This window comes from Geotrypetes seraphini, chromosome 5, assembly GCF_902459505.1.
Source record: "Geotrypetes seraphini chromosome 5, aGeoSer1.1, whole genome shotgun sequence".
NCBI classification, from domain to species: Eukaryota; Metazoa; Chordata; class Amphibia; order Gymnophiona; family Dermophiidae; genus Geotrypetes; species Geotrypetes seraphini.
The window spans coordinates 263,770,190-263,796,446 of NC_047088.1; the positions used below are offsets into that span (position 1 = coordinate 263,770,190).

The 26,257-nt window shown below is 45.3% G+C and overlaps 1 protein-coding gene across 1 annotated transcript in view; it reads right to left on the reverse strand.

Moving 5' to 3' along the window:
* Nucleotides 1-2,706: 2,706 nt before the first annotated feature.
* LOC117361539 (sterol 26-hydroxylase, mitochondrial-like) overlaps nucleotides 2,707-26,257 on the reverse strand; it is a 46,666-nt gene continuing 23,115 nt past the window's right edge. The window contains exons 4-9 of the mRNA XM_033947007.1: nucleotides 23,695-23,892; nucleotides 19,652-19,815; nucleotides 12,905-13,071; nucleotides 8,831-8,912; nucleotides 6,752-6,952; nucleotides 2,707-3,635 (exon numbers count right to left, since the gene is read on the reverse strand). Of these exons, the coding sequence (XP_033802898.1) occupies nucleotides 3,507-3,635; nucleotides 6,752-6,952; nucleotides 8,831-8,912; nucleotides 12,905-13,071; nucleotides 19,652-19,815; nucleotides 23,695-23,892 (941 nt within the window). The 3' untranslated portion in view covers nucleotides 2,707-3,506. The remainder of the gene's footprint in view (nucleotides 3,636-6,751; nucleotides 6,953-8,830; nucleotides 8,913-12,904; nucleotides 13,072-19,651; nucleotides 19,816-23,694; nucleotides 23,893-26,257) is intronic.

The following is a 26,257-nucleotide window of genomic DNA, read 5'->3' on the forward strand; positions in this document are numbered from 1 at the left end:
CAGAGGATCTAGAATCAGAAAATAATATTAAATATTGAACTAAGGCCAGTACTGGGCAGACTTGCACGGTCTGTGTCTGTATATGGCCGTTTGGTGGAGGATGGGCTGGGGAGGGCTTCAATGGCTGGGAGGGTGTAGATGGGCTGGAGTAAGTCTTAACAGAGATTTTGGCAGTTGGAACCCAAGCACAGTACTGGGTAAAGCTTTGGATTCTTGCCCAGAAATAGCTAAGAAGAAAAATAAAAAATAAAATAAAATAAAATAAAAAAATTTAAATTGAATCAGTTTGGGCAGACTGGATGGACCATTCGGGTCTTTATCTGCCGTCATCTACTATGTTAAACTATAATAGATAGATAGATGTATTGTAACACCATTACTGAAGCTCATGCAAACTGCTTTGCACTGGCTCCCCAGTCATTAGCAGTGGTTTAGAAGCTTCCCAGAAAAATCAACATCGAAGAATCCACAACCTATAAATCTCTCTCTTTTTTGTTTTGTTTTACTGCTTAAGTAGACCCCACCGTCAGGGTCTGCCAGTGCCACTCACACTGCAGGGACAGAGGCAACACCCAGGAAAACATTTACCAGTGTCCCAGAAAAACCTTCCAATACCTTTATTTGATATAATTAAACCCCATCTCCTGCTGTGATTTTGCTGCTCTCATGAAAATTGAACTTATGGCAGGTGTTTTATTGCCAAGTATCTTGTGACAGTGTGCTTTTGTGACTAGGCTAATTTGCAGCGTTCTGCTTTCCACCCTATTTCAGATAATGACTTAAGCTGAGAGAACCCAGCTATGATTGCAGGTTAACTGATGGGCCCTGATAAACAAACTATATGTACACAGCGCAGCAAGGGGTTAAAAAAGGTCATTTCAGGAAATTAAACCCATCACTGAGGTTACAATTGGGCACAAAGAGCTCTACTTGACTCCTTCTAACCTTTAATGCCTATGGCAGCTTTTAGCTGTGTCTCTGCCCTGCTCACAGTCTCGCTGCGAAAGTACCCCGGCCTTCCTGCAGAATTCTCAGTGAACTGCCCCCTTCCTGTGGCTAGAAATGGCTAATATGGTGAGAGTTTATATGAATTCACCCTAAAACCACAGGTCGAGAATGCTGGGTTACTTCTAGCGTCTAGCACCTATGAAATCATCATCTCATCCTACTTGCAAACTGCATTTGACTATAATCATGCTCCCCTATGTGTTATCCCCTCATGCAGGGGTCTCCAAAGTCCCTCCTCGAGGGCCGAATCCAGTCAGGTTTTCGGGATTTCCCCAATGAATATGCATTGAAAGCAGTACATGCACATAGAACTCATGCATATTCATTGGAGAAATCCCGAAAACCTGACTGGATTCGGCCCTCGAGGAGGGACTTTGACACCCCTGCCCTATAGGAAAGGAGAGATGGGGGATATAGAACTCCTTTGTATGAGGAAAGACTAAAGAGGTTAGGGCTCTTCAGCTTGGAAAAGAATCGGCTGAGGGGAAATAGGATTGAAGTCTACAAAATCTTGAAGTCTACAAAATCCTGAGTGGAGTAGAACGGGTACAAGTGGATCGATTTTTCGCTCCGTCAAAAATTACAAAGACTATGGGACACTCGATGAAGTTACAGGGAAATACTTTTAAAACCAATAGGAGGAAATATTTTTTCACTCAGAGAATAGTTAAACTCTGGAACACGTTGCCAGAGGATGTGGTAAGAGCAAATAGCGTAGCTGGTTTTAACAAAGGTTTGGACAAGTTCCTGGAGGAAAAGCCCATAGTCTGTTATTGAGAAAGACATGGGGAAAGCCACTGCTTGCCCTGGATCGGTAGCCTGGAATGTTGCTACTCTTTGGGGTTCTAGAATCTTGTTACTCTCTGGGATTCCGGAATCTTGCTATTCTTTGAGATTCTGTATGGAATGTTGCTACTCTTTGGGATTCTAGAATCTTGTTACTCTCTGGGATTCAGGAATCTTGCTATTCTTTGAGATTCTGTATGGAATGTTGCTACTCTTTGGGATTCTAGAATCTTGTTACTCTCTGGGATTCAGGAATCTTGCTATTCTTTGAGATTCTGTATGGAATGTTGCTACTCTTTGGGATTCTAGAATCTTGCTACTCTCTGGGATTCCGGAATCTTGCTATTCTTTGAGATTCTGTATGGAATGTTGCTACTCTTTGGGGTTCTAGAATCTTGTTACTCTCTGGGATTCCGAAATCTTGCTAATCTTTGAGATTCTCTATGGAATGTTGCTACTCTTTGGGATTCTAGAATCTTGCTACTCTCTGGGATTCCGGAATCTTGCTATTCTTTGAGATTCTGTATGGAATGTTGCTACTCTTTGGGGTTCTAGAATCTTGTTACTCTCTGGGATTCCGGAATCTTGCTATTCTTGGAGATTCTGCATGGAATGGTGCTACTATTAAAATGCAAACTAATCTTTCTCAGAGAAGGGAAAGCCGTAGAACTAGAGGTCACGAGTTGAGATTGCAGGATGGGAGACTTAGGAGCAATCACCCTTCTCAAAAAATGATGGAAAATGTGGAACGGATTACTCCTCTTTGAGTTTAGTAGCTTCACTGTCTTATTTAAATATCTTAATTGTTCTGGGGAAAGGTGACCTCAAGTACTGGCAAGTGGCAACTATTTGACTTTAGAACTAGTTTTATCAATATAGCTTTAATGCAAGCTATCATTCCTCCAATTTTTCTTTTTTTGTGTTCATTTATAAATCATTTTTATTTTCAATAATTTAAATTAATTTATCTTCCAAAATAACGGCAGTAATAACAATTTTAGAGGGATAACAAAGCGTTTCTCTTAAATTTTCTATATGTTGTACTTAGCTTTGTTTCCTCTTATAGTGTTGATACAATCTTCTCCCGGCTTTGTGTACAGCTGGTGTTTTCAACTTCTTGCTGTGTTGCTTAACGGAGCATCTCCGTTTCCCTCTGCAAGGAGCTTCTTCAGGAGTAGTTCACCTTATGCTTTTTAGCTAAATTGTCGGTGTGTGGAGCTTTACGTGCTATCTCGCTGAGAAACTTTCTTGCTCTCCCTGTGCAATGGCGAATTCATGATAAACTTATGGAGCCCTGAGACCGAAGATAACGAAGGTGACAGGTCTTGACTATGAAATGTTGTCAGCTCAGCCAAGAAGAGAATGATGTGGAGCCATGAAACTTACAAGTCATTCCACACTTTTTTGGATGTTTCATTTCATGTTCTTGAAACAAAAAGTGTAATAACTTGCAAGTCTCATGGCTCCACATCATTCTCTTCTTGGTTGGGCTGAGAACGTTTCAGCAGCCTCTCATACCATCCTGAAGGGTTTTCATTCTCAGTCCTCCTACATCGAGCAGTGCAAATGGACTTCCAGTAGCTGAATTGTCACTTTCTCCCCAGATATAGTGGGCGACGTCCGTCACACAGGAAGAGGGGCTGTGGATTCATACAACACACGGTTCTCTTTTTCACGGCCAAAGTCTCGATTCTTGGGTGGAGATCTCTTGATCACTCTCCACTCTTTCTTCTTTCTATGAACTGGAGGTTGATGGGTTTGTTGGGTGTCAGGTTAACCCGTGAAACATGTTTCACATCTTTCATCTGTGGGTCTGGCTTCAGTTCAAACTTGGAGATTATCTGCCAACAGGAAATGGAGAGGATATCATTGGTGGAATGACAAGACCGTTTTCTAATTACTACTGTGTGACTAGGACATTAACATAGAAACAGAGTATGACGGCAGAAAAGGCCATTGGCCCAACACGTTTGCCCACTCAAAAGAACCCTCCTCTTAAAAGAACCCTCCCTCTAAGCAATTCCCCAAAGTGAACCCACATGATTATCCCATCGTTTTTTGAGCACTTTGCTGGCCTCAACTACCTGACGTGGAAGGCCATTCCAACGGTCAACCACCCTTTTGGTGAAGAAGTACTTCCTGATGTCACCATGAAATCTCCCACCCTTGAGTTTGAGTGGATGCCCTCTGGTTGCCTGAGACTGCTCAGATGATAAACAAGAATTGTGGTGTGTTCTTTTTTTTAAATCCTTTATTCATTTTCAAATCAAATACATAGTGCAAACAATTAAACCAACAAGTAATATATCCAACTGCACTTTGATTCAATCAAATACTATACAATTATTAAATCTCCTCCTGGATATGTAAACCACTCTTTCATAAACCAAAGGGAATGAATATTACAATATCATAACTTGCAATATTTTGTTAATGGGTCCCATATTTCCTTAAATTTACTAAGATGAGCCCTCTGTAATGAAAAAATGTTTTCAAACTTATAAATTTGGCAAACGGACTCCCACCAAAAACTATAATTCAAATTATCACAATTTTTCATTATCAGTTTGTTCTTATTTGCATTTGTAGGTTTCTTAGTGAACAATGTCGTTCCAAATAATATTATATCGTATGATATTGATAGTAGAACTTCCAATATTAAAATAATTTGACCTCAAATGGTTTTCCAGAAGTTGAGTATCAAAGCACATCGTGGTGTGGAGCCCAGTTATCAAGCGATGTATGCTACTAGGAGTTTTACAAAATCTGGTTGGATACCAGCTGCCTCGGTCCCTGTCTATGGAACTCCCTTAACCTACTTAATTCACCTTTCCTGTGGATAACTGTTTTTTTCCTTCTGCGTAAACTCCCATTTTCTTTCTCTAACCTTATCCTTTCTAGTTTCTTACTGTATTCTACTGCTTATCGTGTCTAGAGCACTGCTAGACGTACACAGCACTGTACATTAGAACATGCAAGACGAGCTCCCTGCTCAGAAGAGCGACAAGGAGGGGGTACTGTGTGCGTATCAGTGGTATATGAAGCACCCACAAATCTATACAATAAATATAAACATCTGCTATTATCTTTAACTTCCACAAGGGGGTGGGCTGGGGCTCTCCTGGTCCATAGCCTCTGGATTTTCACTGGATCTGCACAAACTCAGGGGTATCCTGGGAAATAAAGCTTAGAGGCAAAGGAAGGGAGGGAGGGAGCATCAACCCTTCCATAGAGAAGCACTACAGCTGGGTCCTGGACTACTAACGGTAGCAATGTGGGGAGAGGGGGGCAGTCTGCCCCGGGCGCCATATTGGTGGGGGTGCTGATACCCCTCCTCTTCCCATTCCTCCCCTCCACTTCCCCCAAACGTCTAGTTGAATTGGTGTTTGCGACGGACAACAACGTCCTCTTCACGACCCTGTCGGCTCTCTCGCTGACATCACTTCCGGACGCCACGCACAGGAAGTGACATCAGAGGGAGAGCTGACAGGGTCACGAGGAGCATGCTGTTGACTGCCGCGAGCAATAACTTCAACTAGAGGTACAAGGGTAGGGAAGGGAGGGGCGTACACGTGGCAGGTGGGGTTGAGATGAGGGTGGGGGAGGGGCATCAATGACTACTTTATTATTTCTGTAGCACTACAAGCGCTATACATTAAGCACACAAGAGACAGTACCTGCTTGAAAGAGCTTACAGGCTAATTATGAAAGAGAGATAGAAACTCAACCTCTGCGGCTGAATGAACCGTTTTTCTTTGGTATTTAGGGACTAAGGCCCAGATTCACTAAGGGCACAGATCGGATCCGATCCGTGTCCTGGGGGTTGATTCACGAATTGAGGGTGATCGGAATCACGCCCCCCAACCAAGCGCCCGGATCGCTCTATAGCGATCCCAACGCATGCGCAGACCATCTGTAGTTGGTCTGCGCATGCTTAAAGAGCAGCGACCTTTTCTTTTTGTACTCTTTTTTTACTTTTAACTTTTAAAACTTTTGCAAGCCCAACTAGCTTTAAAACCGCGGGCTCGCACTGCAGGGGAAGGCCGGGGCAGAAGCAGGGCAGCGCTCGGGGCAGAGAGAGCAGGAGATAGATTCGGAAAGCAGTGAGCGACTGGTCCCCAGCAGTGGTTTGTTTGCTGATTGGCCAGCCCAGTTGGTGTTGCAGTTTTTGGTCAGTGAATTGCTGCCTACCTACATTTGAATGCCGTTCCCCCTCATTTGCATGTGCGGATCGGAGGATGATCGGGGCAGAGGTTAGTGAATCGGGTCGGAGGGAAATTGGGTTGCAAACCTATCGGTACACGATTGGTTTGCTTAGTGAATCTATCCTACATCAAGTTAGCCACTGGCTGATTGGCAAGTACTGCTAATTTCCATGTGGGAGGTCTGGCTTTGATTCACTTCCTCAGGCCGGCCAGATGCTGGAGTGCTGCTGAGTCAGTGTTGACAGCCCTTGGGAGGAGGAAGTCACAGCCATTGCTTAATCTATTGGACAGATTTCGAGTCCAAAATTAGCTGGGTGGAGCTATGGTTTGTGGCCACTGCCTTAGGGCTGGGAGGGAGAGAAAAAATGAGGGAATAAACCCCAGGAATGGCAAATGACAGCTTATGGCCTGGAGGCCTAAAAGTGACAGAAGTGAACAGCTAGGCCCCAAATTATATCAATGTAATAAACATGCCCTGATCAGAGAAGCAGCTCAAGCCAGAGACGACTGAATCTGGTAGAGACGAAAGAGGCTTTGGGTTAGGCAGTGGAATAGCAAGGGCAAGAGGTGCCCCTCCTCCAGCACCAAGAAGTGATGTCAGCAGGAGAGATGATGTGGTTGCGAGGAACACGTTGCTCGTTGCGATAACAACTAGAGGGAAGAGGGGAACGTGTGTGGTGAGGGGAGGAGTGGGAAGAGACGGGGGAGGGGGTTAAAGGTCTGGAGACAGCAGATTCATCTCTCTCACTTACCCTGCAGAGAGCCAGGTACATCTCCAGCTCAGCAACCCGGCGTCCAACACAGGCGCGCACGCCATAGCCAAAGGGGATTGAGCTGAAAGGATGGTGCTTCATGCCCACATCACGCAGCCAGCGTTGGGGCAAGAACTTGGTTGGCTCGGGGAAGTTGGTCTCATCTCGAGACATGGCGTAATGGCAAAACACAAACATGGTCTGTAACACAGATAACGTGGAAAGTGGAGATCAGGAGTGGAAAACTGTATTTAGAGTAATAAACATGCTAAAGAGCAGCCCAGATGGTGACCCTTGAAACAATCCCCAAATCCCTGAAGGAGCTCTCTTTTCAAAATGCTTGGGGGTTCTGACCTCGGTACAAATTACCAAGTCCTTATAAAGAAAATTAAAACATGGTGGATTATAAGAACCTAAGAAAAGCCTTACTGGGTCAGACCAATGGTCCATCAAGCCCAGTAGCCCGTTCTCACGGTGGCCAATCCAGGTCACTAGTACCTGGCCATAACCCAAGGAGTAGCAACATTCTATGCAGAATCTCAAAGAATAGCATGATTCCGGAATCCCAGAGAGTAACAAGATTCTAGAACCCCAAAGAGCAGCAACATTCCATACAGAATCTCAAAGAATAGCAAGATTCCAGAATCCCAGAGAGTAACAAGATTCTAGAACCCCAAAGAGCAGCAACATTCCATACAAAATCTCAAAGAATAGCAAGATTCCAGAATCTCAGAGAGTAACAAGATTCTAGAACCCCAAAGAGCAGCAACATTCCATACAGAATCTCAAAGAATAGCAAGATTCCAGAATCCCAGAGAGTAACAAGATTCTAGAACCCCAAAGAGCAGCAACATTCCATACAGAATCTCAAAGAATAGCAAGATTCCAGAATCTCAGAGAGTAGCAACATTCCATACAGAATCTCAAAAAATAGCAAGATTCCGGAATCCCTGAGAGTAACAAGATTCTAGAACCCCAAAGAGTAGCAACATTCCATACAGAATCTCAAAAAATAGCAAGATTCCGGAATCCCTGAGAGTAACAAGATTCTAGAACCCCAAAGAGTAGCAACATTCCATGCTGCTGATCCAGGGCAAGCAGTGACTTCCCCCTGGACTTTTCCTCCAGGAACTTGTCCAAACATTTTTTTTTTTTAAATAGTTCAAGTATTTCTATTAAGTTTCTAAAACAAATCAACAAAGTGTACAATTATTGAATAAAACATAAAACAAATCAACTGTGCAAATCATGCATATTATATGTATAAAATCTATATCCTCTATAATAAAGCCCTAAGCGCGCATGCGCTTGTTCCCTGACAGCATGATGTGTCCCTCCGTGCTGAATTCCATTTTCGAACGCGGAGGCAGGGAACACACAGTAATTAGTTACAGACTCTTCCTTAGACCACTAAACGGCTCCAAAAAGACAATATAATAGTCAAGATAAGGAGATCTCATAACCAAGCATAACATGATTTATCCCGGCATAATCTTATATAGCAACTCTTATTTATTTAGTTTGATTTAATCGTTTTTTGAGAATCCAGAAAACTACAAAATAGACATATTTCTTCTCTGCATATTTTATCAGACATTTACAGGGGTAACTTAACAAGAAAGTCGCTCCCCAGACGATTTTGATGGGAAACTTTTCAAAACTCGGACAAAGTGCCAGGTTCTGAAAAGCCGTCCAGACCCCCCAGACAAGGAGGACATGTCTGGCAAAATCCGGACGTCTGGGAACCCCAGCTCCAGGGGTCACATGGTCAGTCACATTAGAACTAATACTTCCAGAGGCACAACGTGCATTTGTGACCGAAAGAGCAGACTGGCAAGTGGCACCTTAAAAAAAAAAAAATTCTTTACCATTTTAAGGAAGTGCAGTGACATGACATGTACATGTAGTCAATAATGAACCAGAAAAGCTCCACCTGGAAAGTGGCTGTTTTTCAGCATAAAGACCACAGGATCAAGGTTGACTTGTGCATGACTGGGAAAAATATGCTGAGACTTTTAGCAAGATATAAAGTAGGATGGGGGGTATTTGGAAGATAGGCCCATACATTCTCCCACTCACCTCCTTGGGAAAGCAGTAATCTCCAATCACTATTTCCTTCTCTGTGGCAATTCTGGAGTTAGCTGGAACAACAGGATACAGCCTAGGAATGAATTCAGAGATTGTGAGAGGCTAGGGACACAGGTGACAAGCTAATACCTCTAACCCCTCTGTCACTCTCCCCCCCTCCTTGAGTGCTTCTACGACAAGGTTCACAAACTTGACATTGAGTTCTCGACTGGATCACCTCCCCCAGCCTGCTCTACCAACCCCCTCTCGTCCCATGCTACTTTCCTCCTCCAAACTCACCACCTGTTCCTCTGATCCCATCCCCACCCATCTACTTACCGCTATCTCTCTATCTGCCATATCTTCAACCTATCACTCTCTACTGCAACCGTGTCCGACACCTTCAAATGAGCTGTTGTTACACCATTCCTCAAACGACCCTCACTGGACCCTTCCTGCCCTTCCAACTCTCCTCCCCTTCTTATCCAAGTTACTTGAACGTGCTGTTCACCGCCATTGTCTTCGTTTTTCTTTCAGCTCAAGCTATCCTTGACCCATTTCAATCGGATTTTCACCCTCTTCATTTTACAGAAACTGCCCTTGTGAAAGTCTCCAATGACCTGCTCCTGGCAAATCCATCCTCATCCTTCTTGATCTATCCATAGCTTTTGACAAGGTAAATCACCACCTATCCATCAATATGCAGTCCTCACTTGGATTGCAAGGCTTTCTTCCTAATTTCCCATCACATCTTTTGAGTATGCTGTGGTGGATCCTCCTCCTCCACTGCCTTGCCACTGTTGCTTGGTGTACCTCAGGGCTCTGTCCTGGGACCACTTCTTTTTTTCCATTTAAACTTCTTCTCTTGGTGATGGAATCTCCTCCCATGGCTTTCAGTATCACCTCTATGCTGATGACGTCCAGATTTCTCTCTCTATACCTGAAATCTCAACAGACATTCAGTCCTGGGTTTCAACTTGCTTGTCCGACATCACAACCCTGGATGGCTCGCTCCCAGCTAAAATTAAACATATCCAAGACTGAACTCCTTATCTTTCCACCTAAACCTGTTTCTCCTCTTCCCCAGTTCTCTAGGTCTTTGAAGCACATCCTCATCCTCACCTGTCTTGTTGTCTCACAACCTTAGGGTAATCTTTGACTCATCTCTCTCCTCTTCACATATCCAACAGACTTCCAAAACCTGTCATTTCTTGCTCTACAATATCACTAAAATCAGCCCCTTCCTTTCTGAGTGCACTGCCAAGACCCTTATCACCTCTCATCTAGACTACTGCAACCTGATTCTCACTAACCAGGGGTCCCCAAAGAGGGCCGAATCTAGTCGGGTTTTCAGGATTTTCCCAATGAATATGCATGAGATCTATGTGCATGCACTGCTTTCAATGCATATTCATTGAGGAAATCCTGAAAACCTGACTGGATTCGGCCCTCAAGGAGGGACTTTGGGGACCCCTGCGCTAAACCATCTCTCCCCGCTTCAATCTGTTCAGAACTCTGCTGCACGCCTCATATTCCGCTAGTGTCGCTATGCCCACAAGTCACTTCATTGGCTCCCTATCCGTTTAAACTCCTCTACAAGAGTTTTCACTCTACAGCTCCTCAGTATCTCTCCTCTCTCCCCACACTCTGCTCATCAGGTAAGACTTTCTGATCTGCATGCGTCTACTCGATGGCCAGCTCTAGACTCTGCCCCTTCTATTTTGTTGCCTGACTAGGTCCATCAAGGTCCATCTCTGGCAGTCTTCAGTTTCAAAGCACCAATATCTGTCATCATTCCCCCTGTAATTTCCCCCACCTGAGCCCCCTGTATTGATGCACCTTCTAGTCCAGTTTGTCTGTCTTGAGTTGACTGTAAGCTCTTTTGAGCAGGGACTGTCTCTTCTGTGTTTTGATGTACAGCATTGCGTATGCCCAGTAGCGCTATAGATATCAGTGGCATTCACTCATATAGTAGCACTTATAACAAGGGCATAAGAATTGTCAGACCAGTGGTCCATCGTTCCCAGCAGTCCGCTCATGCGGCGGCCCTTAGGTCAAAGACCAGTGATCTAAATGGGTCCAGCCTCACCTGCATATGTTCCAGTTTAGCAGGAACTTGTCCAACATTCATAGAAATCTAGAAACATGACATCAGATAAAGGCTGAACGGCCCATCCACAGCATCCTCTAGCTCAGAGGTAGGGAACTCCAGACCTCGAGAGCCGTATTCCAGTCGGGTTTTCAGGATTTCCCCAATGAATATGCATTGAAAGCAGTGCATGCAAATAGATCTCATGCATATTCATTGGGGAAATCCTGAAAACCCGACTGGAATACGGCTCTCGAGGACCGGAGTTCCCTACCCCTGCTCTAGCTCCTCCTCTCCCTAAGAGATCCTACCTGCCTGTCCCACACTTTCTTGAATTCAGACACAGTCCATTCCAGGAGACTATTCCGTGGATCTACCAACCTTTCTGTAAAAAAATATTTCCTGAGCCTCGTAACTTCATCCTCTGCCCACTGATGGACATGACGGGTACATAGCCAGCAAGACAGTTGCTGCTAACGGAGGAGGCACATGGGACACAATGAGAGGGACAGTCACTGCTGGGGGAAGCACATGGGGGCAGAGAGCGTGGCAGTCACTTCTGGAGGAGGCAAAAGAGCACAAAGATTTTGGCAGTCATTGGTAAAGCAGGCTCACGAGACTGACAGTGTAGCAGTCATTAATGATGCATATAGGACCCAGCTGGCATGGCAGTGAAATAAACAGGTTAGAACTCTTCAGTCTGGAAAAGATGGCTCAGAGGGGATATGAGAAATACTTTTCAAACAAATAGGAGGAAATATTTTTTCACTCAAAGAATAGTTTACCTCTGGAACTCAATGCCAGCAGTTAGCATAGCTGGGTTTAAAAAAAAAAAAAAAAAAAGGTTTGGACAAGTTCCTGGAGGAAAAGTCCATAGTCTGTTATTGAGACAGACATGGGGGAAGCCTGTGTTTGCCCTGGATTGGTAGCATGGACTCTGGGATTCTGCCAGGTACTTGTGTCCTGGATTGGTCCCTGCTGGAAACAGGGTACTGGGCTAGATGGACCATCGGTCTGACCCAATACAGCTATTCTTATGATAAAAATCAACAGAATCATGGATGGGGTGGAATGGATAAATGTGAAACTATTATTTACCCTTTCAAACCACACCTAGAGTCGGAGCTATGAGGGAGCATATAAAAAAGAAATCAGAAAGAATTTTTCATTCAGTGCTCAAGTTAAACTGTGGAATTTGTTCCTAGTGGATGTGGTAAAAGCAGTTAGCATAGCTGAGTTTAAAAAAAAAGGTTTAGCCCTGTCCCAAAAATAAGCTGTAGTTAAGATCGACTCCTGAAGCCCCTCCTGAATGTTCCCGACACTCCCCGACTCCATCCCTGACACTATTGCTGCCCTGATTTGACAGCGCAGCACTTTCTCCCCCCTCCCCATGTGCAGCATCTTTCCTCCCCTCTCACCCACCGACCCTCCCACCGTGAGACTGACATACCTTACCTCCGAGGCCTCCAAAAACAGCAGCGGTGGCAGGGATAAAAAAGGGGATGGGAGGAAGGGGTAAAAAGATGCCTCACAAGGGGATGGGTGAGAGGGTTAGTGGGGTTCTGCACAGAGGTTGGGAAGGAGGGATAGAAAGATGCTGCTCGAGGGGACGGGTGAGAGGGGGGAAAGATGCTGCACATGGGGGGAGGGGAAGGAAAGAGGAAGAATTGGGGTGGAGGAGAGGAAGGGAGAGCTGATTGTTGTACATGAAAAAAAGAAGACATCCTCGAAAATAAGCCCTAGTGAATTTTTTGGACCCAAAATTAATATGACACTGTCTTATTTTCATGGAAACACAGTAATTCGTGCAGTCACTGCTCATCGCACTTTAGTACAAGGGCCCCAGTAACAACCCAGAGCTGTACTGTAGATTCTCATGAATGAGTTCCTCCTTTCCCCAGTGCTGTATTGTGGGGTGTTATCAAGGCCCTTCTTCCTCCCTGCAGTGCTATAAGCTATGGTCTCCTTAATGGCTCCCCCTCCCTCTAGTGCTGTACCGAAGGGTCTCTTTAATGATGGCCTTGAGCAGTGGCATTCTGGCAATGTCCTCTGTAGTGGGGGTCTTTTCAGCAGGGAGGACGCCTGTCACCTCTTGGTACAAAGAGTTCTGAATCTCCGGTTCCCTTGCCAAGTGGTAGAGAGTCCAGGTCAATGTGTTGGAAGTCTGAAAGGCAGAATAAGAAAGAACTTCGTGAGCTTTCTCTTCCTCTCTGTTCACTGCAATCCAATCCCTGGAAAATGAGAGACTCTTGCTAGTTTGTCCACGAGGGCCTGAACGCTCATCCAGTAAAGTATATCCTGGACTGAGAAGGGGAACGTGGAACTGATTTTTCTTTTAGCTCAGCTAGAAGTGAATTGAGACAGTAACCTGACAGGTGTTGCATTTGGGAGGCTGAAGAAAGAGGAGAAACAGAAAATCAATAATAATAAAATGCTAGAGGCGCATGTGCTCTTAAAAATTCGTGAGCATTGGCGCCCTGAGGTGTGCTTCTGTGCCAGTCCTCAGGGCGCCTGCGCCAAAGACACCAGCGACTCCTCCCTCCCGCTCCTCTTCAAAGCGGCCTGCTGAGGTTCGCCAGCCGCTGTAGCGAACCTCGCAAGCCGCTCTCCACCTGCAGAAGAAGGAGTCGCCGTGTCACCTCCCGCCCTCACTTGCCGCTGCCGCTGATCCTCCTCTTCAGAGCATCCTGCGATTGTGGCCGGCTTTAAAGAACCTCGCAGGCCACTCTCCAGGCTCAGTAGCACGCTCCCCCTGACGCACGGGATCGCGTCAGAGGGAACGTGGTACCGAGTTGGAGAGCAGCCTGCGAGTTTTGCTAAAGCCGTCCACCACGATCGCAGGCAGCTTTGGTGAAGAGGAGCAGGCCAGAAGACGCCTGGATGTTGGGAGGGTAAGAAGGGAATCAATACCGGGAGCTAGGGGGAAAGGGAAAGGGAGCTGCTTTGGGGGGAGGGGTGTGCTGGGGGGAGACAGAAGGGGCCATGGAGAGATAGGGAGAGGGAAAGGGGGCTGCTTTGGGGGGAGGGGTGTGCTGGGGGGAGACAGAAGGGGCCATGGAGAGATAGGGAGAGGGCAAGGGGGCTGCTTTGGGGGGAGGGGTGTGCTGGGGGGAGACAGAAGGGGCCATAGAGAGATAGGGAGAGGGAAAGGGGGCTGCTTTGGGGGGAGGGGTGTGCTGGGGGGAGACAGAAGGGGCCATAGAGAGATAGGGAGAGGGAAAGGGGGCTGCTTTGGGGGGAGGGGTGTGCTGGGGGGAGACAGAAGGGGCCATAGAGAGATAGGGAGAGGGAAAGGGGGCTGCTTTGGGGGGAGGGGTGTGCTGGGGGGAGACAGAAGGGGCCATAGAGAGATAGGGAGAGGGAAAGGGGGCTGCTTTGGGGGGAGGGGTGTGCTGGGGGGAGACAGAAGGGGCCATAGAGAGATAGGGAGAGGGAAAGGGGGCTGCTTTGGGGGGAGGTGTGCTGGGGACAGATAGCTTTGCTCGGGGGGGAGACAGAAGAGGGCCATGGAGAGACAGTTAGGGAGAGGGAAAGGTGGCTGCTTTGGGGGGGAGGTGTGTTCTGGGGACAGACAGCTTTGCTCAGGGGGGGGGACAGAAGGATACAGACAGTGGCCAAGGAGAGATAAAGAAACAGACAGACACATCTATTCTAGCACCCGTTAATGTAACGGGCTTAAAGACTAGTAAAATAATAAAACAGAGTAACATAGTAGATGACGGCAGATAAAGACCCGAATGGTCCATCTAGTCTGCCCAACCTGATTCAATCTAACAATTTGTTGATTTTTTTTTCATTTCTTCTTCTTCTTAGCTATTTCTGGGCAAGAACCCAAAGCTCTGCCCGGGACTGTTATTAGGTTCAACTACTGAAGTCTCCGTCAAAGTCCATTCCAGTCCATCTACACCCTCCCAGCCATTGAAGCCCTCCCCAGCCCATCCTCCACCAAACGGCCATATACAGACACAGACCGTGCAAGTCTGGCCTTAGTTCTTCAATATTTAATATTATTTTCTGATTCTAGATCCTCTGTGTTCATCCCACGCTTCTTTGAACTCAGTCACAGTTTTACTCTCCACCACCTCTCTCGGGAGCGCAGAAATAAAGTAATAAAAGAAAATAATAAAGAAAATAAAACCGACTGCTCCTAAAGAGCTCAGAGAGTGGCGTGGCTGTTTGTCACCAGGCCTGCTCCGTGTCCTTGCCTTACTTTGCCTATGCCTCTCCCTTGGTTTGATTTATTCACTTTATTTACCACTCGGTACAAATGTTTAAAAGCAGTTTACAATCAAAAAGACTAGTTTACAGCAAAATAACACTTTGATACATGTCTAAGAAAAAAAAAAAAAAAATCAAACAATCCACTATAATATTCAGATGAAAATAATGCAAGAAAAGCCCAAAAAATATCAAACAAAACCAATGAATAAGCACTTCAATTAATATTTTTTTAAAAAGTGGAAGAAACAGCCATCAGGGAACAATAAACACAATATCAGAGCGTAATGTCTGCCCAGCACCATTCATATCCCCTGTGTTCATCCCACGCTTTTTGGAATTCCGTCACCATTTTCCTCTCCATTCCAGGCAACGACTACCTCTCCGTGAAAAAGAATTTCCTAACGTTACTCCTAGGTCTTAGTTAAGTGCCATCGACTCGTGTTTGAGTCCTAGAGACTTGATGAATTACAGATTTTAAAAGAATCTGGTTTTGTGCTAGTCCAGTAAGGTCCTTGAGTGTCATCCCTCTTCACATGGCTCCTTCGATCTTCCCAAACATGATGTCCTTCTCCAATGATCTTTTTCTTCTGATGATGTGACCAAAATAAGACCATTGTACCTTCATCATTTGGGCTTCGAGTGCCATAGCCGGATTGATCTCTTCCAGAATCGATTTGTTAGGTCTTCTGGCAGTCCATGGCAACGCATAAGATCCTTCTCCAGTACCAAAGCTCAAATGAGTCCATCTTCTTTCTGTCTTGTTTCCGTAGTGTCCAGCTTTCACATCCGTAACTGAGCACTGAGAAAATGAGTGCGTGGGCAAGTCTGACCTTCATTTGGAGTGTTATCGAATACTTTGTCGAGAACCTTCATTGAAGAGCGACCCATTGCTGTTCTGTGGACTATTTCTTCCCTGCTCGTTGCTTCCTTGTTTACAAAAGAGCCCAGGAGACTGAAATCCTTTACGATTTCTGTTCTATTGCCTTCAAGCTCAAAATCTTCCTCATTTTCAATGTTCATGATCTTCGTCTTGTTTATGTTCAGTTCTAATCTCATGTTATGACTTTTGGCTTTGACTTTCCTCAAGTAGATAAAGTCTACTGCCCCACAACTTCAATTTATGTCATCTAGTTTTACCATTTTCCTTTCTCTGGAAAAGATTTGGTTTTATATTAATCCCCTTCACAGAAACTACATACTGATGACCCCCCTCCCCCTACCATGGCAGTGGGTTTCTAACAGAACTGAAAAGGAGACAGTCTTTATGCTTAGTTTGATTTTTAACCAGTACTTTTCTGCTTTACATGGAAAACGAATGGGAACAGTTGCAACTGTTCTACTTAGGTTATACAACAGAAGGGGAATTATGCAATGCAACCAGGCAAATGATACATTGAAAGATGAAATCAGTGACATTTCTGAGGGATGTTGTGACTTGTTTAAGAGTGGTTCTTGGGTGGAAATAAAGCTTGTGGGTTCAGATGAGTAGGAGAATAAAACCAAAAAGAGCAGAATCAAAAATAGGTTGGGGGGGGGAATGGAAATCCACTCCCCCCGAGTCTAGACAAGAGGAGGAGAACTAGTTGGACAAGACAAACCCATCAAGCTAGATTGCTAAAAGAAATGAGCCCATATGAGCTAGAGCAGGGGTGGGCAAACTTTTTGATTCATAGGCCACCGTGGGTTCTTAAATTTGCTAGAGGGGCTGGGCCAGGCCGTGTGGGGGTGGGGGGTCTGATGCTCCGCCGGGGAGGTGTGTGGGAGGGGGGAGGTCTGATGCACCGCAGAATGATGATGGTAAGAGAAAGGGCTAAAGCAGAATGAACACCCCCCCCCCAAAAGGGCAGACTGTTGTCTCTGGTTTCTGCTTTCATCTTCTTTTCACTCTCTTCCTTCCAGCGTCTGCCCTCTCTGTCTCTTCAATCCAGCATCTGCCCCTTCCATCCACTGTCTGCCCTCTCCCCTTCTTTCTATGCCCCTCTCCCCTTTCCATCCAGCCTGTGCCCACTCTCTCCTTTTTACATGATTCATTCCAGCTTCACTGCTCTCTTCATTTTTATCTTTCCTACACCAGATCTAGTATCTTTGTCCCTCTCTTCTTATTTCTCTGCTGAGCCCCTTCCCAGCATCAATCTCTCTCTACTTTCTCATTCCTCAGTCTCTCCCCTTTCCCTCATCTGATTTCACCATTCCACCCTTAACCCTTCCCCTCCTCTATTCTCCCTGCCAGCTGTTTCCTTCCCTTTTTCTTCCTCCCCTGTCCAGCAGTACTCCTTCTCCCTTCCCTCCTCCCCCTATTCAACAGTAACTCTCTTCCCTTCCATTTCCCTCCTTCCCTCCCAGAAGCATCTCTTCTTCTTCCTCCCTCCAGGTTCAGTAGCAGCTCTCCTTTTATTTTCCTTAGTCCAGTAGCTTCGCAAGCCCTAATCCTCCCATCCCCTCTAAGTACTTGCCTGGACTAGCAGTGCTGGTGCTTTGCATGGTGGCCCCACTGTGCAGGGAAGAACTAGGGAGTAGCTCTCCTAAAGCGCTGCAGCTCGCACCTTCCACAAGCACTTCATCCACTTAGCCATTTGCAATGCACAACCGTGCCACCCGCTAAACCACTCCGAACAAAGGTCGGCAGTGACGCACTCCTTCCACACACCAGTTGTGGAGAAGGGCCAGACGGTCGGCGGGCCGGTTTAAACATCTAAATGGACCGGATATGGTCCGCAGGCCATGTCTGAGCTAGAGTCTATGAGCTTGCACTACCTAGAATGATGGCTGAGCAGTTTCTTCAGTTGGGAGGTGGCCCCCTAGAGGGGGAACTCTGTCAATGGCTGACACAGAGCTCTTTTCAGAGCTGGTATGCTGTGCACAGGCAGAGCTGGACCACTAGTGGTACTCCTGAGGAGTTGGGCTGATAGCTCAGGCTGCTGAGGTGTGTGTCAGAACTAGCAACCCAAAAGGGGAGGAGGACTCCACTGGGGACCAGCCAGTAGACTCTTGAAAGGACCAAAGGCCCCAGGAGACTACTGCAAAACTAGGCTTATGGCCCTGGGGACACCAGTCATCACCCACTCCTGACAGCTTCTACAGACTGGGTGAGAACTTGGGAGCCGGGTAAAGGGGGGCTTGGCAGGAAAGAGGAGGGAGTTAAGCACATAACTACACCCACCCAGTGCCCAAGCTAAATCAGAAGCCAAGACCAATGGCGGGATGATTGGGTGCTGATCAGGCTGTCCCAGTGGGCATCTCTCCCTCTAGACCCCTGACCTTCAGGTCTGGCTTCTCTCTCTTTCTCCCCATCTCATGGGTCTGGCATTTTCCCATGGGTCTAGTATCACTTCCTTCCCACATTCTGGGGTCTGACATCTCTCCCTACTCTGTATTTGGCATCTCACTCCATCCCATGGGTCTGACATCCACCCTCCAATAAGTCTAGCATGTCTTCCACTCCCCCCTCCCTCAGTTTGTGAATCTGGCTTCTTCCCCTCTTTTCCCCCTCCACAAAAACTAGTAAGTAAGTCATGTGCTGTATTGAAAACATGCTGCTTCCGGCTGCCCCAGTCCTTCACTTTGCTTGGTTTCATCCACAGGAAGATGCATCAGAAAAGGTGAGACCAAGCAGAGAGAAGGACAGGGATAGCTGGAGGAAGCCTGTCATCAGTGCTACCTGTGACTCACTGGTTTTTGAGGGCCATTGAGGGGGAGGGAAAGATGTTGTTGGACCCACATGAGCGAAGGGTGGTGGGAGGAAGAAAGAAAGAGGAGAGACGAAGAGGGAGAGTTGTCAGACCATGGTGGAAAAAAATGGCTTTTTTGTTACTGTTTTAATGGTCTGCCAGCAGCCAGTCTGACCATTGCATAACTGTGGCCAGTTGGCAACCCTCATAAGCTGCAGTCCTTTAGCTCAGGCTAGAAGGTTGTAGCTGATGGAAGACCACATCTTTCTACCATTACTGCAGTTCTTGTTTGCTTATAAACGTCAATACTTTGTCTCTACATAAATGGGATGCTCCGCATGTCTGTTCTCTTGAGCTCCAGGCCTTGTACTTTCCTCCTGACTTCCCATCGTGCACTGTGACAGGTCACACTAGCCGTTATATCTCTAAGATCTCTCAAGGAACTGGAGTAGAAATACCTCGCTTGTGGTTGTTGAGCCGTTTTAACCAGCCTTGGAGTGTTTCAGTATGTCACTTTACTTGGTATCACAAGTAAATTAATGATGGAATTCCAATTCTGCTGCCACTGAGTTTGGCTGAGGATTGTGCTATGAATTTTAAGTGTTTCAAGAATCAGTGGCAGAATTATGAAATCACAACGGAGTGGGAGAAACAGACAATGAGGAATTGTGCTAATGTTCTCTTGGCATGCAATAGCATGGAAGTGAGACCCTGACCTTTGAGGGCGATGCAGATAAAATGGACGTGAACAGAATCCTAGCTGCTTTGTCGTTTTCTTCTTTGAGCCCTGGATGAAAGTCTCTCTCTGTTCTGACCCTTCCCTCTTCTTTCACTTCTCTGCACTGGAGTACATACCGTGTCCACGCCGGCCAGGAGCAGCTCAGCCATGCTGCCATACACCTCCTTGAGGCTCAGTTTGCCATTAGACAACAGGTAGGTGAGATATTCCCCCTCCACTTCCTCTCCACGCTTCATCCTCGCCTGCAGTAGCTCCATCTTCTGATCAATCAGTTTCTTTCCTGCATGTGACATGGAAAAAATGGACAGATAAAAGAGAATATCAAGCTGGCAGGTCAGATCCCCATCCATTCAATTACCCCTTTCCATTTATAGTTCAAGGTGAGTTACTTTCAGGTGCAGTAGGTGTTTCTCTGTCTCTGGAGGGTTGACGGTCTACGTTTGTAGAGGGTTAAATGACTTATTTAAGATCGCAAGGAGAGGCCCCATCTTATATTTCAGGAAAGCTCTGAAGACAGTCTTGTTCGCCAAACATTTTGGAAATTAATGATTCTACTTTTTCCAAATTAGATTTCTTTGGTTCTGTTCTTTTGCATTACTCTATTCTTAATGTTAACCGAGTCGAGCTCCAGATTGGTTGATGACCCAGTGTAAAAACTAAGGTTTAAACGAAACTAAACCTTAGGCTTCTATACCGCATCTTCTCTATAACAGTAGAGCTCGGCACGGTTTACAAGAAAATGAGAAAGGAGAGCAGATACAATGTGGATTTGGAATAGTCTGGTAGGAGCGGAATTTACAACTTTGAAAAAAGCCAAGTTTTCAGATGTTTTCGAAATGATTGGAAAGAACCCAGATCGCACAGATGAATAGGAAAATCATTCCACAGTAGAGACTTCCCTAATTTGCCAATGTTTAGTTTAGAGGCAATGGTGTTTGAATGCTGAATTGCCCTAGTTCTCAGTTTGCTGATCTAACCATTAGGCCAGTGTCTGGCACACGAAATGGAGCAAATGTTTTTCACAGCTCATAATAATTCAAATTATAAAATTACAAAACCAACAAAAAATTACATTTGAGAGTTATTAATTTAAAGTTCCCATGAAAAGAGTTTACTTCTTGGCACTTTTCAGGTCTTTGAATTTCTCTACCATATCCTCAGACCTTTGGCTTCCATTAAGTACATGTGAAGTAGAGAATGACATAGGGACAAATTTTCCCCTGTCCCCACAGGAACTCATTTTCCTGTCCCGGCGAGTTCTTTCCCTGTCCCTGCCCCATTCCTGCAAGCTCCGTCCTCATCTGCACAAGCCTCAAATGCTTTAAAATCCTAAATAGCAACATTCTAGAGCTGAGAATATGATGTCATAATGCCTCATTCCACCAATGCCTAAGCTCCATCCTCATCTGCACAAGCCTCAAATGCTTTAAAATCCTAAATAGCAACATTCTAGAGCTCAGATTGTGATGTCATAATGCCTCATTCCACCAATGCCTAAGCTCCGTCCTCACCTGCACAAGCCTAAAACACTTTAAAATCCTAAGTGGCAACATTCTAGAGCTCAGAGTGTGATGTCATAATGCCTCATTCCACCAATGCCTAAGCTCTGTCCTCACCTGCACAAGCCTCAAAAGCTTTAAAATCCTAAATAGCAACATTCTAGAGCTCAGATTGTGATGTCATAATGCCTCATTCCACCAATGCCTAAGCTCCGTCCTCATCTGCACAAGCCTCAAACGCTTTAAAATACTATTGTGATATCATAATGCCTCATTCCACCAATGCCTAAGCTCCATCCTCATCTGCACAAGCCTCAGACGCTTTAAAATAATAAGTGGCAACATTCTAGAGCTTAGATTGTGATATCATAATGCCTCATTCCACCAATGCCTAAGCTCCGTCCTCATCTGCACAAGCCTCAAACACTTTGAAATCATAAGTAGCAACATTCTAGAGCTCAGAGTGTGATGTCATAATGCCTCATTCCACCAATGCCTAAGCTCCGTCCTCATCTGCACAAGCCTCAAACGCTTGAAAATCCTATTGTGATGTCATAATGCCTCATTCCACCAATGCCTAAGCTCCGTCCTTATCTGCACAAGCCTCAAACAATTTAAAATTATAAGTGTTCGAGGGTTGTGCGGTTAAGGCAGAGCTTACAGGAGTGGGGCGGGGACAAGGACAGCGATGGGATGGGGAAAAAATTGTCCCTGTGTCATTCTCTAATGTAAAGGCCAAATCTGTGTAGTCCATCTAGGTGAGAAAAAGGACCTCAAGCCTTGATAGTCACAATTGGCAGAATATTTTACAAAAGGCTCAGTGGAAGCAGGTATTACATTCAGTTATGTTGGGGTAGTTTGGGGGGGTAAGTGGGAATTATGCCAGAAGGGGGAGATGGCGAGGGGACCGATGGTATTTTACTTATGGGGGAGATGGTCCCTCAGAACCTCATAGCCCAGGGGTGTCAAATGTCGGTTCTCAAGGGCCGCAATCCAGTCGGGGTGTCAGGATTTCCCCAATGAATATGCATGAGATTTATTAGCATACAATGAAAGCAGTGCATGCAAATAGATCTCATGCATATTCATGGGGGAAATCGTGATGTAACTCTCTGGTGATTGTGCATGGTCTGAACAGGGGTCTTCAAATCCAGTCCTTGAGGTTCAGAGCTGAGCCTGGTTTTCAGGATTTCCACAATGAATATTTGTAATGTAATGTAATTTATTTCTTATATACCGCTACATCCGTTAGGTTCTAAGCGGTTTACAGAAAATATACATTAAGATTAGAAATAAGAAAGGTACTTGAAAAATTCCCTTACTGTCCCGAAGGCTCACAATCTAACTAAAGTACCTGGAGGGTAATAGAGAAGTGAAAAGTAGAGTTAGAGGAAAAATAAAAATAAAATAAACATTTTAACAAGACAGCATTGATCTAAATACTTTGGAAGGTAGAAGAGAGGAGAGAAAGGAATAGAAGCAGAAGGGGGAGCCGTTGAACAGTAGAATTCTGCAGCATCCACTATCTCCTCCTCTCCCTATTGGCTAAGGCTCTTAACATTTGCATATCTTCTTCCCATTGGCTAAGGCTCTTTGCCTGCATTGTGATGTCATAGAGCTTTATGGTTATAGAAACCTAGAAACATGATGGCAGATGAAGGCCAAATGGTCCATGTAATGTAATGTAATGTAATGTAATTTATTTCTTATATACCGCTACATCCGTTAGGTTCTAAGCGGTTTACAGAAAATATACATTAAGATTAGAAATAAGAAAGGTACTTGGAAAATTCCCTTACTGTCCCGAAGGCTCACAATCTAACTAAAGTACCTGGAGGGTAATAGAGAAGTGAAAAGTAGAGTTAGAGGAAAAATAAAAATAAAATAAACATTTTAACAAGACAGCATTGATCTAAATACTTTGGAAGGTAGAAGAGAGGAGAGAAAGGAATAGAAGCAGAAGGGGGAGCCGTTGAACAGTAGAATTCTGGAGAAATTTAAATGATAGAAATAGAACAAAACAAAGACAAAAGGCAAAACAATAGATAAGATTAAAGAGAAATCATAAGCTGGAAAGAAAAATAAAATAAAACTTTGTCTTCAATCCACGGTTTCAGCGTCAGTGATGAAGTGGAGCAAGTAAGTTTCATGACAATAAATTATCTTAAATCAAAGAAATATTACAAACATACACATACCACACAATACATAACATCATAAACATCAAACTCCCCCCAATCTCCATTGTAAATCCCTAATCATATATGATCTTGATTCAATTCATAAATATAACATGCGGATAGCACAGACTGAAGGGGGAGGAAGGTTATAGAAGACATTAAAGGTGATTAAGTATTGAAAGAATTTAAATATCAAAGCTTCTGTAATATTTGGGTGCTGACATTTTCTGGAGCTATTACGTGAATTGTAGGTGATATGAATGCAAATTGATCTCATGTATATTCATTATAGAAATCCTGAAAACCAAGCAAGGTTGTGGATCTCAAGGGCTGGATTTGAAGACCCCTGGCCTAGAATGCGCATTCTGGGCCAGACAAGGTCATAAGAAATTCTAGTGCATTTCAGCAAATCCCACAGGGACTGAATTGAGCGCATTCTTCCTTGGCTTAGTAAACTGACAAAGACTGATTCTGTCTCACCGAAAGCAAAGATGGTGTCCGAGCCTTCTATAAAGCGATTCCAATAGGGCAGGATGTTCCTGGTCCATTTGGGCAGCAGCGTGGCATAGATAGAATTCCTCAACATGACGTCAACGGAGTTGATGAATCTCTGAGTCTCCGGTGGGATCTGTTTCTGCAGGGCACCCATGCGGGTCTCGAACAGAATGGAGGAGATCCCTGGAGGTACATGGGACAACACGTCAGGGCAAAAGCAAGCTGGACAATTCAAAATGCAGCTGTCAGTGCTGGACTAGAAACACCCCAAGCCTTTGGTATGAGGTGCCCATGACCAGGAAAATGGTTGCATGGCCCTTCTAGCGAAAAATTCTTACTGCACGTGACTTGGTAACTTGCTTGCCAGTTCTGTTTCTACTCAGAGAAGAGGGATTTAATTACAGAAATCCATCCTTGATTTCCTTGAGGTAGGACTGCTGTAGGAGGAAATTGCAAAAGCTGGAGCTAGTTCAAAATATGGCATTAGGGATCATTTTTCACCTGCTTTAGAAGGACTCCATTAGTTGAAGGCCTGGTATAATGACTGGCTTCATTTTCCCCTACATCCTTATATACCAAATTCAAACTTGTTTATAACCCGCTATACCTTGACAGTTCAGAGTGGTTTACAGCAAAGAGGATCTGCCAGACGCAGATGAATTACATATCGGATTACATTAATTGCATGGGTGAAGTTCTTAAGCAGATTTATCAAAACAAGTACATTCCGAATTCTATTATTTGTATGGCTGAGATTTCTTACATAAATTTATCATACAGGTAGGGTATTGTTCCTCTGCCAAGTCCCTCATTACTCCTACTTATAATTTCTTTAGTGTTGCTAGATGTACATTAAAACATTCAAGAGACAGTCCCTGCTCAGTAGAGCTTACAATCTAGTCAACAGATAAACAGGAGTTTCTCAGGCAGGCGAGCGAGATTAAGAGTTAAAATCACCCTCGAAGAAGTGGGCTTTTAGCCTGGATGAATCTGTCTCTTCGTCATCCAGTAATGGGAAGAAAGCCTTGGCATCTGATCAGTGGCGTCGTAAAGGAGGAACGTTCTGCCCCAGGCGTCGTCTTGGTGGGGGCGCAAGCCCCCGTCCACCTCCTCGCACCCTCCTTGCCTGCCCTCCCACTACCGCGCGTCCACGCCGCTTCCCTTCCCCCGGTACGCGGTACGAGCAGCCACCCCAACCTGCTGCTCGCGCCCGCATCAGCTCCGTCATTTCCCAGACCCTCGCGTAGGAAGTGGCGGCAGAGGAAGAGCTGGTGCGAGCAGGTTGGGGGTGGCTGCTCGCGCCGCAAACGTTAAAAAGGTACAGGGGAAGGGAAGGGGTGTACGCACAGCAGGAGGGGGACGGAGAAGAGGGTGGGGGAGGGACGCCTCTCACCCTCGCTATGCCACTGAATCGGATCCCTAAGAATGACGTCTCATGGGTGATTTTTTTGCAGTTCAGAAAACAGCTAAAAGTTTGGGAGGCAGACTGAGTACTAGTTAACCAGGTAACAGAGACTCCTGTCTGCTTAACGAGCACGATATTCATCGGCACTTGACTATCCTGTCTGACGGCCATGCCACTCTCTGGTTAGTGCCGGGGGAATCAGGATGGAGTTGGGGGTTAACATTCTACAGGGTTCTCAGACGTCCAGATTTCCCCAGACGGCTTTTCAAAACCCGACACTTTGTCCGGGTTTCGAAAAGCCTCCTCTCAGTTGCGTTGCGCATGCGCGGATTGCCTCCTGCCCGACCAAATCAAGCAAAGAGGGGGCGGAGCTAGGGCAGGACCGGGAAAGGGGGGGCAGGTCTAGGGCGTCCGGATTTTACAATCGTACAATCTGGTAACCCTATACAGCGGTAGCTCGATAATTAACCAGCTGTCCTCTCTTAGCACTGGACATCTTTGATGTTTCATGAAGCATTTCATTTTTGCAAAGGCTTCTCCGTCTTGCCACCTCTTCTCTCGGTTCCTTCACTTCCTTCATGAGGCACGTGGAACCAGGCCCTCTCCTCAAATAACAGCTTCCGTCTGCTTAGAGGCAGCAGCTTTGGTGACATGAGGTTCCCCAGTCATACTGTGGTTGCAGAAGTTCTTGTACCCAATGAAAGAAAAGAGAACCCACCCCCCAGAAAAAGCCAAACCAAAGCTTCTGACTTTTCCCCAACGGTTCTGTAGGTCAGAACAAGCAGCTATCTGATTTTATGTGAGATTGGCTTCCCATAACTCATCGAATTACCTTTAAAATTTTATTTTTGGTTTACAAAACGCTGACCTTTAACGAACCCCAATATATTGCAAAAATGATTGTCCCATAGAAATCCTCTCGTTCGTTAAGATCCTCTTCATTACAATTGCTTTCAATCCCTTCGCTAAGAATCATAGGTACAAGACGAAATGATATGTTTTCTGTGAAAGCCCCTACATTATGGAACTCCCTTCCTAATTATATTAAAAACGAAACAGACCTTGTCACGTTTAAGAAAATTTTAAAAACATATCTATTTCAAGACGCTTTCGATTCATAAAACATAACATTTTAAGTTTTCA